The 14,703-nt window shown below is 54.8% G+C and overlaps 1 protein-coding gene across 3 annotated transcripts in view; it reads left to right on the forward strand.

Annotated features, from left to right (window-relative positions):
- Positions 1 to 292: 292 nt before the first annotated feature.
- The window catches only part of ONECUT2 (one cut homeobox 2), a 57,223-nt gene continuing 42,812 nt past the window's right edge, over positions 293 to 14,703 (forward strand). For all 3 annotated transcript variants that reach the window (XR_011563861.1, XR_011563862.1, XM_019986439.2), the window contains exon 1: positions 293 to 1,744. Coding sequence is in view for 1 of the 3 variants with exons in the window: in XM_019986439.2 (XP_019841998.2) it covers positions 487 to 1,744 (1,258 nt within the window). In the remaining 2 variants the exon portion in view is untranslated. The remainder of the gene's footprint in view (positions 1,745 to 14,703) is intronic.

The raw sequence follows: 14,703 nt of genomic DNA on the forward strand, positions 1-14,703 counted from the left end.
GCCATTGGTGGCGGCGCGCAGGAGGCCCGCCCCTCCCGAGGAAGCCGCGGCCGCCGAGTGGCTTCCCGCGACGCCCATCGGACGCTGCCCCGCCCCGGGCCCGGGCGGGTTAGGTTGGCCGCCCCGGCGAGCGGCAGAGCCCTTCTGGACAGCTCCCGTTCGCGCAGACGGAGGACGGCGGCGCCGGAGCGGGCTCGGACATGGCGAGGCAGCGCGCCGGCCCGCGCGGCGGGGCCCGGTGACCCTCCCGCGCCCGCCCGCCTCCCGCACGCGCGCCTCGCCCGCCCCCGCCCCGGGCGCGCCCGCCCGCAGCCCGGGGCGCACACCCGCACGCGCGCTCTCCCTGCTCACACACACACACACACACACACACGCTCTCCCGCGCCCTCCGTCGCCGCCCGCAGCTGAGCTCCGCCACGCGCACCTCGCCAGCCCGCCGGCCGCCCCCGCCGCCGCCGCCGCCGCTCCCGGGCCCCGATGGACTGAATGAAGGCTGCCTACACCGCCTATCGATGCCTCACCAAAGACCTAGAAGGCTGCGCCATGAACCCAGAGCTGACAATGGAAAGTCTGGGCACTTTGCACGGGCCGGCCGGCGGCGGCAGTGGCGGGGGCGGCGGCGGCGGGGGCGGCGGGGGCGGCGGCGGAGGCCCGGGCCATGAGCCGGAGCTGCTGGCCAGCCCCAGCCCCCACCACGCGGGCCGCGGCGCCGCCGGCTCGCTGCGGGGCCCTCCGCCGCCGCCGCCGCCGCCGCCGCCGCCAACGGCGCACCAGGAGCTGGGCACGGCGGCCGCGGCCGCGGCGGCGGCAGCGTCGCGCTCGGCCATGGTCACTAGCATGACCTCGATCCTGGACGGCGGCGACTACCGGCCCGAGCTGTCCATCCCGCTCCACCACGCCATGAGCATGTCCTGCGACTCGTCCCCGCCCGGCATGGGCATGAGCAACACCTACACCACGCTGACGCCGCTGCAGCCGCTGCCGCCCATCTCCACCGTGTCGGACAAGTTCCACCACCCGCATCCGCACCACCACCCGCACCACCACCACCACCATCACCACCACCAGCAGCGCCTCTCGGGCAACGTCAGCGGCAGCTTCACGCTCCTGCGCGACGAGCGCGGGCTCCCGACCATGAACAACCTCTACAGCCCCTACAAGGAGATGCCGGGCATGGGCCAGAGCCTGTCCCCGCTGGCCGCCACACCGCTGGGCAACGGGCTGGGCGGCCTCCACAACGCGCAGCAGAGCCTGCCCAACTACGGGCCCCCGGGCCCCGACAAGATGCTCAGCCCCAACTTCGACGCGCACCACACTGCCATGCTGACCCGCGGCGACCAGCACCTGTCCCGCGGCCTGGGCACCCCGCCCGCGGCCATGATGTCGCACCTCAACGGCCTGCACCACCCGGGCCACGCTCAGTCCCACGGGCCGGTGCTGGCGCCCAGCCGCGAGAGGCCACCCTCGTCGTCTTCGGGGTCGCAGGTGGCCACCTCCGGCCAACTGGAGGAGATCAACACCAAAGAGGTGGCCCAGCGCATCACCGCCGAGCTGAAGCGCTACAGCATCCCACAGGCGATCTTCGCGCAGAGGGTGTTGTGCCGGTCTCAGGGGACTCTCTCCGACCTGCTCCGGAACCCCAAACCGTGGAGTAAACTCAAATCTGGCAGGGAGACCTTCCGCAGGATGTGGAAGTGGCTGCAGGAGCCCGAGTTCCAGCGCATGTCCGCCTTACGCCTGGCAGGTAAGCCCAGAGGGTCGTCTGGAGTCGGGCTGCCGGCTGCCCTGGCCCCGGGTGCGGGCACTGAGCCTCCCCTCCGGGTCCCCTGCCCCTCTTCCTCCAGGCTTGCCATTTGTTCTCTACTTCAGACCTTCTCCTTTTACTCTTTCTCTCCTCTTTTCTCTGTTCTCCCTTGCTCTTTCTCTCCCTTCTCACCTCCCTGTCTCCCGAGCTTCTTGAGCGACCCGCATCCCGGTTTTGTTCGCACTCTGCTCACCGTGCCAACAACTCTGCCCTCTCTTTCGGACCTTCTCCAGTTGTGGGAGGCACGAGGAGGGTGTGCGGTGTCCACTAGGAGCCCTGTCTTTCCCAGACTCCCGGGGACTGCGGGGTTGCCTTTATTCAGAACCCTGTGCACTTGAACTCTTGTTCAGACAATACATTTCACTTCTCCCAGCTGCCCGGTCTCCCTATATAGAGGCAATTGGTGGCGAGAGGTAGTGGGCTTTAGAGGGGGAAGAGCTCTCTCTGCTGTCTTTCTCCCCACCGTGTTGGGCAAACTTATTCGGTCACTGACAGGAAGCACAGCCTTGCCCACGCGGAGAACCGGGGGGGCCGGGATACAACCACGCTTCCGGAGCCGGTCTCCGGCCTTGACATTGGCGCGGGGACTTTGTGATGGAAAGAGCGGGCTGGGGCCAGCGCCCGCGTCCCTGCGCACAGTGAGGTTGGGGCTGCCACATTCACCGCTCTGGGAGGATAGGAGAGAGGAAACTCGGAGCGGGAAGCGTCCTGCCTTACCGGCCGGCCGCCCTTTGCCCGGCTCCCAGCGTTGGCCGCGATGTGCCGAGGTGTGGCTGGACCCCGGGGACGAGGCTGGGAGCTCGCGGAAGAGGGTGCTGAGAAATTAAGATGCAGGTTAGTTAACGCCTCTTGGGCGCTGGGCTCCTGGCTTCGCCTTTGCATTAAGCGGACGCGGATGGAGCGCCGGGCTCGGCGACGGGGAGGGCCGGCGGCCGGCAGGAGGGGACGGGTCGGCGCGCCGGTTACATTGTTCTGGAGCCGGCTTGGGCTCTTTGTGCCTCCTCTAGCGGCGGAGCCGCGAGGTACAGCCCTCTATTGTTCTAGGAGTGCAGAAACCTCCCGTGTGGGCGGCGGGAGCCAAGAGAAAGGCGCAGCCCGGGCTGCGGCTGGCACCCGGGTGCGCGCTTTTGTGCCCCGGCGCGGTATGCGTGGCGGGTGCGCTGCGCCCCCGGGGACCCTGCCACAGGCCAGGAGGGGCGAAGTGTCCAGGCGCCCCTCCGGGGAGGACGCACGGCTCCCGACTGCAGGCCGGGATTGGGCGGCTTCTTTTGGACTGAGACACCTCTCCCGATAGTCAGATTGTCTGGGGGACAATTCGCGGTGGCGGTGATTTACATACAGGAGCGGGGAGCCCGAAGTTCCGAGCCGCATACAACGGGCTTCCGGAGCTAGAGCACAAGCTTCCTCTCCGGCTCCCTGGGGCTTTCCTCGCACCAATGAGTCTGGCTTATGGGGTGCACTCTACCGACGCTGGACAGGGTTGGGGGATGTGACAGGCGGTGGGGAGGGGGCGTTTCCACTCTGACAGCCGCCGTCCGCCTTCGCTTGTTGGAGAATTCCAGTCTTTAGTCCGTAACCGCCCTCAGTGTCGATCCGAAAAGGTCATGAAAACTAGGTCCGCCACCCCCAGAGCTTCCCCAAGTCGGTGAACTCCAAATAGTTCTGCATGGAACTCGAAACCTACTTTATCTTTCCCCTAGCTTACTCTTCATCCTCTCCTAGAAAACTCTGATTGCTCTTGGTCCCTTGAAAAGATTAAGTAGGAAATAAAGAGTATCCGTGAAAAATGGACTGGAAGCCTACTGACAATTCCAAACGGTGTGGTCCCCCTTTGTCTTAGGCCCCCGAACATGCCTTTAGTCCGTCTCTGAGAGTTCTAGCGAGGATGGGCTTCCTGGGCACAGGCAGCAGAAGAAACTTGGCGGTGGGTCTCGGGGAAGGGAGGCCAGGGTAGGGTGAAGACGGAGTGACAACGATCTACTCCGGCTCATTTCAGAGCACTGCCGCCCCCTCATGCCTGTCCCGAAAAGGACAGAGCTTTTTTTTTAAAAAAAAAGCAAGCCTTCCGCCCACATCTGTCTGAAAGTGAGGTAGAAAGAAACACTTTGCTGGTCAGCCGGTTTCAAGCCTTTTTGCAACAGCATCAGGGGGTTAGGGAGAGTGTGGCATCTGTGGGAGACCGCAGTCCCATCACCCAACGCCAAAGAGTCCTGGGGCCAGTCCTGGGGGCTTTTCTGAGCAGGAGCCAGAAAGCCCCCTCAGTGGGAGACCAAGAGCCTCCTTCGGCAAGTGGAAATCTCCTGCCAGGGACCCCACTTTGCTCAAGCATTCAAATGCGTGTCTGTTTTATTACCCCGAGTTGAAAAGGGACAAGAGCTTTAGCCTTTTTATCTGGCCATTTTATCAGCAACTACAAGTGTGTCGAGTGGTTATTATTACACAGGAGTCTTTTCAGCTTGGGGTCAGTAGATCAGTCTCTTCAGACACTGACGTAGAAGCTGGGCCTGGTAAGTAGGTATTATGTGCTTAGGAGCGCTAGCGAATGGGAGCGAATGGAAAAGAAACTCCGAGGCCTTCTCTACCAGGAGTATCGATCCCACTCTTGCAGTGGACTCACAGGGCAGCGGAGGGCTCCAGGGGGCTTTCAGCAAACCGGGTGACTCCACAGGGCAACTCTGCAGACCCCGGTGCTGGAATCTGGCAGAGAGCGCCCGGCCCCCATCTCACAAAGACCAAGTCTCTCTCAGTCTCGTCTTAATTTCTCTTTGTCCTCTTAACTTCTCTGTCTCTTCTTAATTTCCCTTTCTCGTTCTCATTTTGGGTCTTGCCAGAGGCCTAAGCAGACAGGGGTTTGAGGGAACCCTGAATTAAGAATTAAGATGACTGGTTCGGGCCAGCGCTGGCCCCCTCTTCCGGAGGTGGAGTGCACCCCATCACAGCAGAAGGGGGCCTGGCTCTCCTCCTTTCCCACCACTGGGGTATTGGATCCACAGCCCCAGGTAGTATTTTAAAGGGGAAGGGTGAAGATGTCGGGGAAACTCAGGTTAGATTTCAGAGAAAGGGGTTCCAAGTGCAGGACTCCTTTCATAAAGGGTGGCCACAGTGGAAACTGTTTGGGACCACACCAGGTTGGGCCTCCTCGGCGGTGTCCAGGGTTGACTCCTGCAGGGCAGTTTTTATTAACCGGGGAAGAGATTTAAGAACGCGGGAACCAACTCCCCAGGGGCTTCCAGCACAAACTCTCTCTGGCTTTGAGCCTAAGAGGCCTCTGAACCAAGCACAGACACGAACCAGGAGATACGGAGAGAACGCAGGCAAGACAGTGGAGGGGCACCTCCTGGAGGAAAATCGAGGTCCCCATGGCGGGAGTTGGTTTCCTCCGACAGCTGGAAGACAGAGCGAGAGACACAGCGGAGCCCCCAGACGACTCTCCCAGCCGGTTGGCCTCCTGTGAGCTGGACTCCCAAGGCGGCCGGCAGGGATCCTGTCTCCCGTCCCCACGTCAGACAGGCACCTAGCCCGCTCCAGGCGGCCGATCTGGAGCCAACTCTGTTCCAGTGGAGAGCCCTCACCCAACCCACCGGAATGTCTCCCGCAGCGGGCCAGTGGGCCGACCGAGGGGTCTTCCTGAGGCCACGCTGAGCCTAGGGGTGAGCCTCGGGGTGGGGACAGGGACCCATTCGCAGAGACCTTCCCCCTCCCTCGCTGACTCCCAGTCGGTCCCAGCGCGTTTTTCCTGACGGTTTTGCCTCCCTAGTCGGTACGCCACATACGGTGTTCTCTTGTGCCGGCTGGTCGGGTGAATAATTGGAAAGCTCGCTGCCATCCTATCTTGGTCAAGTCCCCGGTGGCCTCGAGAACACCTTCCTAATTTGCTTTGGGGTGGGCGGGAGCTGCGGAGAGCAGTGAACCCACGCGCGCCGCCGCCGCGCGCCCTGGATGCCAGAGGCGGTGCCTTTATTTTCCTTCCAGGCTTTGCGCCGTGCGGGTATGTCACTTTTCTCAAACAAATGTGTATATGGAGGGAGATCGATGCTGATAATGTTTAGAAGATTAAAAGAGCATTAATGCTGGCAACGAGAACGTAAACGTGTGGACCCAGATTTCATTGATCCGGAATCCGATCCGGCGCGTTTCCAGTAAACCCGACGGGCGCCCTCTTCCCAGCAGAGCGCACACCAGCGGCCTGGCTCCCCGGCGCTCCCGCCGCGCCGCCTCGCCAGCTCCATTCGGGCTCTCGGGTCTGGCGGCTGCCCCAGCCAGCGCTTCCTACCCTTGGTCTCGTCTGTCGCCGGGCTGCCGGCCTCTGGCCCCGTCCCCGCGCTCCCCGGGCTGCGGGTGTCCCCGAAGGGCTCGCACGGGACGCGAGGCCTCCCCGTCCCGCGCTTCGGGGGCCTTCGCCTCCGCCCCGCGCAGCCCGCATCGGATCTAGCAGGGCCCAGGCAACTTCTCTCCTCCGTCGAAACCACCCGGGAAATCTGGTCACCCCTCGTTACACGGGATACTCCGAGCTGAACGTTAGAAACGAGGTCTCTAAAGCTGCCTGCCAACCTCGCAGCTTCCTGATCCGCCCCCATCCTGATTTGTCTTCCTTAGGGAAGAACGTTCGAGTTAAATGTTCCCAGTCGCACACTTTCCCACCGACGCATTATTTGGACAATTAAACGAGGCCGCAGTGACAGTGGCCTAGGCGTCAGCCCTCGGTATTGTCTGCTCTGCTCTGGGCTAATTGGGTCAACGAGGGAAGAATCTTGTTTCTTCCCCGGCTGGGGGCAGGATGATGAGAAAAAACAGCCCCGGGGGGACTGCTAGTCTCCCGGAGACTGGGGCGAGCTTTCCTTCTGGGACCCCGGACTCAGGCCTGGCCCCCTGGTAGGAAAGTTTTCTCTGAGACATCTACCTTGATGGGGAAACAGAAAGAACTTCAAAGCTGTTCCTCAGGGAGACTTCCACTCTGCCAACCTTTCCCGTCTTGGCCCAGTGGTTGACTTTTCCAGAAGGAACACCAAGGTGGGTGACGGAAAGAAAGAGAAAGTTGGGGCAGTGGTGCAGGTGAGATCAGAACTAAATCATTCAGATTTTTTTTTTAATTGTAAGTTCTCCAATTTGAGAAAAACGAAAGCTTTCCCTTCAAGAGAAAGTTTCAGCCTGGAAGAAAGGAGTGTTTTCCTTCCTTCTCCAAGAACGAGATGAGAAGAAGGAGCAAGGAAAGGAGAGAGGACAAAAACAAATCTGGTATTTTTCTGCCTTGAGGGGCGGCCAAGGGGAAGCAGTTCTTTCTTTCTGTTCTCCCCAGAGACGGGGTCATCTTCCCACCAATGGGTTTCCTTAAAGAAGAGGGCTTTCAAACGGTTCCTTGATGCCTAGCCCCTCTTCTGAAAATGGATGTGAATCACTTCAGGTGATTGGATACAGAAACCGAAAAGGGTTAAGGTTAGTGGTTCCGCCTGGTGAGGCTGGCTGCTGGCCCCTCCCCATAAGCCCCAGGGGAAGGGCCCTCGGTTTGGAGAGGTGAGCAGGCTTTTGCAGAGTGGACTCTTCATCTCTCGTCACCCCCATCCTAGAATCTTCAATCCGCTCCTAGAATCCTCAGACAGGGCTGGATTCCTGGGGAATGGTGAGGGTGGAGCGAAGGGACACGGAGCCCCCCAGGTGCTCTGTGTCTCCAGGAGGAGAGTGGGCCCACTTCTCCCTAGAGACACGGGTCTGCCCAGACATCACAGGGGCCCCAGGGCAGGGTTTACCTCCTGGAGCTCCAGGCCAGAACCTAGAAGGGAAAACGAGGCCGCCTCTGCCTCCATTCCACAACCTCGCTTTAGGGTGAGCCTTAGTTTTCTGGGCTTTAGAACCTGTTCTTCTAAGGAAAGATTGGGGGAAGGGGGTTGCAGGGTTCTCACTGTTGCGGAGGCTGGTGTTGGCAGAAACTGTCTGGAGGAGAAGTGGCGTCGTGTCGGGCGTCCCTGGAGGAATGGAAACCTCAGAGGAAAAGCAGAGAGATTCCATTTCTGGGTTCCTGCCAGAGGAAGGGAACCGAGGAGGGAATAAATAGCGATTACCGTCTGGATAAAGGGCCCTGGGGAGAAGGGTGAATGGTGAGGAGCCTGGGGCCTGAACCTTCATCTACAGACCCTGGACTGTCCTCACCCCCGGCCCGCTCAGAGGCCCCAGCTTTTCCTGACCTGGGAAAATTGCTTTTCCTGGTGGGGGGAGGCTGTTATGAGGGATTCCAAGAAGGATCTTCATGCTGTCAGGTACGGAGCCTGTACACGTGGGCTGGGGACCCCCCAGCACCCCGTCCGTCCCCCTAATGCACGTCAGTGCCTTTGGGGAAAGCTCTATGATCCCCAGATCTCCAGGCTAAGGCTCTGAGAAATGGATGCAGGCAGGGGAGGAGGGGCAGGGGCCCGATTGGGTGACTGAGCCCATCGGATGCACAGCAGGGCGTGGATGGGCCCAGCGTGGGCTGTGCAGACAGGGCTAGTCTCGGTGTGGGGAGGATTCCTCAGAGCTGTGGACATTTGTTAGGAAAGCCGTCCCACGCGAACTGTCCCAGAGGGAGGGGAGGCGCTGTGTTCCACCTTGGTGCCCCTCTCACCATCTGAAGACCCATTACTCTTCTGTCGAAAGCAGACTTTGTTTGGGTTGGAAGCACACCTCCAACGTAATTTAATCAGCATTGGACTTTGGCTCGCGTAATCAAATATACATATACTTTCTCCTGCAGGAAGAAAAATAATTTCTCTGTAACCGGCATTGACTTGAAGTCATGTCATCTCCGGAAAGCATCACATTTTTAAAGGGAAAGGTAAAATTGACGGGGAAGAGAACCCATAGTTTTTCGGTGGTTTGCCTTGTAATAGCTAAGAGAGCCAGTTACCACCTGAGAAAGGATGGAAGGAACATTCTAGAAACTGAAATATATGGGCTGCTCCAATTGTAAGTATCCCACTCCAGCTTCTTCTGTGTAGTCAACCTGCCAGATCTGTATTGGTACAACCAGTTAATAGTAGGTTGATGGACTCCTAGGAATTTCGGCTTTGTGTTTGCGTTGAGGCATCTTTGGAAGAATCGGGTGCTCCATTGCTCCATTTCTGTCTGTTTTCTTTGGAGAGACCACGGGCAGTAGCCGCAGGATCCCAGTGGGTAGCAAGCCCACCCCGCCTCCAGGGCCTGGAGCATCCCCCAGAACAAGCCCGGATGCCCCACCCCCCAGAGCGAGGCTCTGGGCTGTACCCAAGTTGGGTCTGTTAGGGAATCTGTTGTAAACACAGATCCATTGATTTGCATTTGTCAGAGAGTAAAGTTAAACCAGTGAAAAGAGAAGCCCTTACCCTTTTATGCAGGGCCAGGGAAACCTTTCATATTGATCCTATTGATCCAACCTTTCCCTTTAAGGAAACCACATAGTTAAAGACCCTCGTTCAATAGATTTACCCTTCGCGCTTGTGATATTCCTTTAAGTGTCCTCATCTAGGCTAGCTGGGCATTAAGCCCACACTCCAAGCCAAACAGAAATGGAAAGGGGGTGGGAGGGGAGGAGTCATGAGGCAGAATGGTGGGAAGTGAAACTGAATCAAACTGAAACACATAATGACTCGGTTGGGGATGCTTTACTCATTCTTCTGAGATGACACGCAGGGATAAGAACAAAATAGATGCATTTAACGCGTCTCCTCTCCCTCTCCCTTCCCTTCCCTTCCCTCCCCTCCCCTCCTCTCTCCCCCCAAAACAAAATCTGTTTAGGTGCTAGACTAACATCATGGGAACATCACTTTCTACTCTGAAATTATTTCAATCAAGAAGCTAGCTTGCTTCATTAAAACTGGTTCCCTTAAAGGCAGTAAAACTTCCACAGAAATTCTTTTGGTTCATTTGTAGCAGATTGGGAATAAAATTTGTCCCCAGATATGCAATGTTTTGGACTCTGTATCTGAGCATGAGCACTGAAGTCACTTTGGAAGAGAGGGCTTGGAGCCTTCTGATGGAAGGGGGTAGAAACCAGACCAGGAGTAAGGAACCACTTTTTCTTCTAGAGCAGTGTAGATGGAACAGGAATTGCTTAAGTATTGCTTGGTACCCCTCATGTTTACAGAGATGAAAATGAAAGTCCCCTTTGTTTCCAGAACTGTGGGCATGATCTGTTTTATTTCTTCCTTGACCCTTTTTGTTCTGTAAATAACATCCATTTGTGATTTTTTTTCCAACATGTTCTATGCGGTATACATAATTGGCTCTCTATTGGGTTGAGTTCAGACATTCATGTTTGTTTTATGTGATTGGAAAATATTAATGATTCCTTAGGTGAGCTAATGTATTTATCTGCTGAGTGAGTTCAAAGGGCAGAGTTCAGCTATGGTTCAGGTTAATTGAACAGGAAGCTGTGAGCTCTCCAGCCTGTGTTGAACAAGAGACCAGTTCCTTAAAATATCACACTCGGCAAACACACAGTTTCACTGTCTTCATCCTGGAGTCTGATGTAAGAGGCTCAGATCAACTTGGATTGCTTGTTTAAAAACCCAAAGCAAAAGCACAGCAATGGCAACAAAGCCCCCCCAAGTCCCCCTTAGGGAAGAAGAGTTTTCTCATTGGCTAATTGCTTTATTGGTAGCACTGACCTGCAGAGCAGCTGCAGCGGCCTGGATGAAGGCTCAGGCCTCAGAATAATGCGCTCCATTAGAACAGGGCAAGGCATTTTTTGTTTACTCAATTGGAGCTCCCTGCAAAGTGCCATTAACCCCGGCCCAGCCGAGTGTGTGTCGCAAAAGCCAAAGGTCACGCCAGTCAGGCTGTAGGCACAGCCAGCTCTGCCCTGGTGGGAGGGAGGAGGTGTCCTTGCTGGCATGGCCCTCTTCAAGCTCGGTCCAGCCCTGTGGGCTCCTCCAGGGCCCTGCCCAGAACAAGCACTTGCACAACTTGTTTGCATTTCCCAATTGCTGAATCATGTTACTGATGATTACACAGTTTTGATCTGAGACCCATCAAACACACACGGAAGGAAAAAAATCCTCCCTTGACCTCTTATTTATGTCCCTTCCTCATTGTGTGTTACAGTAAATAGAATTGTGCAAACGGTGCTTTTTAGCAGGAATATAGTCTGGATAAGTGCTTGAATCAAGAAGACAGAGCTCCAAACCTGGGCGGGGGAGGGGGTTGTTAACAGAAAGAAGGTTTGAGGTGGAGCCAGGAGCACAGTCCAGGCTTCTACCAAGAGCACCTTGAGCTAGAGCGCCACCTGCCGGACGTCTCCTAACTGCAGTAAGCCTTGCGCCCCTAAGGGCCACACTCTTTGCTTCACTTTGTTCCTAGTATCTGTGTCTCCATTCCCCACCCTCCCGACCACTACCCGTATTTTCCTAGGAATTTCTTAGAGGGCTTTTTCCTGGTCCCTTGGAACTCTAACCTCTGCCTGTTCTAATAAGTTGCTAAGGAGAAATCGTCAGTTTTGCTGTGATGGGTAAGATGATTCGCCCACCCTGCACATTGAAGTAACAGTCTCCTGCTTAGTTGGAAAGTGCTTGGGAGGAGAAGAGGGGCAGAGAAAGCAAATATATATATATATATATATATCTGTGGGAGAGAAGAGGAATGTTATGTGTGTAAGAGAAATGGCTCAGTTGATGGTGCCAGTGAGCACTGTGCCAACTATAAGGTGCTCTGCAAAGGCAAAATATTGTACTGGGGAGAGGTGGGTGAGAGAGAATCAGTGTGTGCAGAGAGGGCATCAGGAAAGACATGCCAGGTCAGTGAGCCAGAAGGTGGGCTCTCGAAAATCCCCTGGGAAGAGAAGAAGTGAACCAGCCATTTTTCAGTTGCAAAGAAGTAAGCCACCGAGCTACACCTGGAACCAGATTGGGGTGCTGGCTGAGGCTCTGTGGGCAGCAGCTGTTTCCAGGCTCGCCGCCCCTTGATCCAGCCCGCCGCCCCTGACAGCGGAGCACCGGTGGGTGGGTTGCCGCCTGCCCGCCCCAGGCTCAGACTTCAGCACCACGAACAGCGCCACAGAGCGCCCCAAGAGCCAGCGTGCGCCCACGCTGAGCAGAGCAAACTTACATCTCAGCCCAGAGAAGGGGCATGGGTCCTCTGCAGGGTTAGGTCCGGGTGGGGCCCTCCCTGATCAGCAGCTCCAGCTCTCTGATCTGGGAGCCCAAGTCTGAACAAGGCCTCCGATTGTCCTCTCTAGCCTGCGGCTTCGGTTCTCTGTGTGAGGTCAGGGTAATAAAGGGAGAGAGATGATGGCGTGAGGATCAGAGATGCTGAAGGACGCCTTCCTTTCGGAGAGGAAGAGCGTTACCTCTGTGTGTTGGGAGAGAGGGGGCCGGGGGAGAATTGAACTGGCTTCTGCAGGCACTGACTGCTATTCTCAACATGGTATTTCAGATTTAGAGTTTCCTTTGAAGGCTTATCGTCTGGTTGCCCCAAACACAAGTGCACAAAAACGGATTTCCCCCACCACGTGATTTTTGCAAACACAGTTTTCATTATATTAACCAAGATTTTCACATCATGTCAGCAGTCATGTTGCCTGGCTGCCTCCAGTGAGGCAGGTTGGAGTTCTTGAGATTATTCCTTGATGGGGCAGTCTTTAAGAGGGACCTCTCCACCACTTCCGTCCTCATGGCCCTGGCCACGGTGAGAGCTGACGTTAGGCTTTGACCCCTGCCTCTGGCCGTTTTCAGTCAGTTGCTCCACTTTATTTGCATCTTTTAGTCCAGAGAAAGGAGGCAGGTGGGTCCTTTTGGTCTGTGATTAGGCACGACCCCATCTCTTTAGAGTTCTAGTAAAATGGCCCTTGACTTCCCAAAGCTAATGAAAATGTAAAACTTTTGCTGCATATCAGGGAACTTGAGTTCAAGCCTAATATATTGCTAAAGTGGTTCTCGGGAAGGTGGTGCATAGGAACAGACAAGTGTATCCCCTTTAAAAGAAAGTCAGGGGTATGATAAATGAGATTTTCTTCTCTGTGACAATTCATCTTTAAATTCCAAGTGACTTGGATGAAGGGAAGAAAATCCACCCCAAGCAAAACAAACCTGGTAAAGCATTCAGTCTCAGTGTTGGGAAAAAAATCATTTTCTGCGTCTGAAATTTTGCTCTGTAAATGAGCAGGAACACATTTGAATTAGGTCTAAGAGCTGGTTGTAAATCTATTTGATAAACAATGATTAAAGCAGTTTCTTCACGTCACGTGGTCCTCAAATCTGCAGACCTGCGTTTCCTAGTAGTTGCTGGGTTACACTACCAAAACCTTTTCCAGTAAAACGTGGATTTGACAGTAAGGAAAGTCATTTTTTTTAGTCTGTTTTATATGCATCACTGCATCTTATTAAAATAAGTCTGTCCACTCCACCAGGGCTTGTACTAAATGCATTTCCTTTCTAGTGAACTCAGTGTGGTTTTTAAAAGATATTCTATTTTGATAAGACTGCAGTGTAAACAAGACCTCTCCTGTAGTCTTCTTTGACTCCAAATACTTTAAAAAAAAAGTAAAAGAACTTTTTGCTTTTCTGAAAGAGTGATAGATACACAAATCTAAAGGATTTTTTTTTTAAATCTTGGATTCAGATGCCTCCTAACATATATCAGAGTTTATATCAGTTTATGTTCAAGGCATGAAAGTGAATTCTTTAGTCCACTCTTGATGTTTAACCCTTCTGATCCCCTTTTTATTTCCATTCTTCTAAAAAGGAAGAGACATTCTTCCTTTTGAAAGCCAATTTCTCACTGCTGCTGCTGCTGCTAAGTCACTTCAGTCGTGTCCGACTCTGTACGACCCCATAGACGGCAGCCCACCAGGCTCCTCCGTCCCTGGGATTCTCCAGGCAAGAACACTGGAGTGGGTTGCCATTTCCTTCTCCAATGCATGAAAGTGAAAAGTGAAAGTGAAGTCGCTCAGTCGTGTCCGACTTGTAGTGACCCCGTGGACTGCAGCCCACCAGGCTCCCCCATCCCTGGGATTCTCCAGGCAAGAATACTAGAGTGGGTTGCCATTTCCTTCTCCAATGCGTGAAACTAAAAAGTGAAAGTGAAGTCGCTCAGTCATGTCCGACTCTTAGCGACCCCGTGGACTGCAGCCCACCAGGCTCCTCCGTCCCTGGGATTCTCCAGGCAGGAGCACTGGGGTGGGTGCCGTCGCCTTCTCTGGATTTCTCACTACTCAGCCATAAAAAGGAACACATGTGAGTCCACTGTAATGAGGTAGATGAACCTAGAGCCTATTACACAGACTGAAGTGAGTCAGAGAAAAATAAATAGCGTATACTAGCACATGTATATGGACTCTGGAAGGACGGTACTGATGGGTGTATTCACACGGCAGCTGTGGCGACATAGACATGGAGAAGAGACTTACGGACACGGAGGCGGAGGAAGAGGGCGGGTGAGACCCATGGCGAGAGCAGCGGGGATGCGTGTGCACCAGCCTGTGTAAACAGACACCAGTGGGAACGTGCTGTGTAACTCGGGGAGCTCACACAGGGCCTCTGGAGTAGCCTAAAAGGTGGGAATGGGCAGGAGGTGGGAGGTGGGAGGGAGGTTCAGCGGGGAGGGGACGTATGTACACCTGGGGTTAATTCATGTTGATGCATGATGGAAATCAAACCAATATTGTAAACCAATCATCAATCAATTAAAAATAAATATTTTTTAAAAAGACAAAAAAAGGAAAAAAAACCACTTCCTCTGATTCATAGTGCTTCTCAGGTATACAATATCCTTCTACTTCTCTGTATATTGATTCTATTAGTTTTTGAGAGTTTGATATTGAAACTTCCAACTAAAAATCTTAATATTATCTACTTAAAAAATAATTGGAACATATATTGGAACTATATGTAACTTTTTCCTGTCTCTTCTAAGTCTCCTGTGAATGTGTTGTCATAGTTTCATAATTTAAAAAGTGA

This window comes from Bos indicus, chromosome 24 (assembly GCF_029378745.1).
Source record: "Bos indicus isolate NIAB-ARS_2022 breed Sahiwal x Tharparkar chromosome 24, NIAB-ARS_B.indTharparkar_mat_pri_1.0, whole genome shotgun sequence".
NCBI classification, from domain to species: Eukaryota; Metazoa; Chordata; class Mammalia; order Artiodactyla; family Bovidae; genus Bos; species Bos indicus.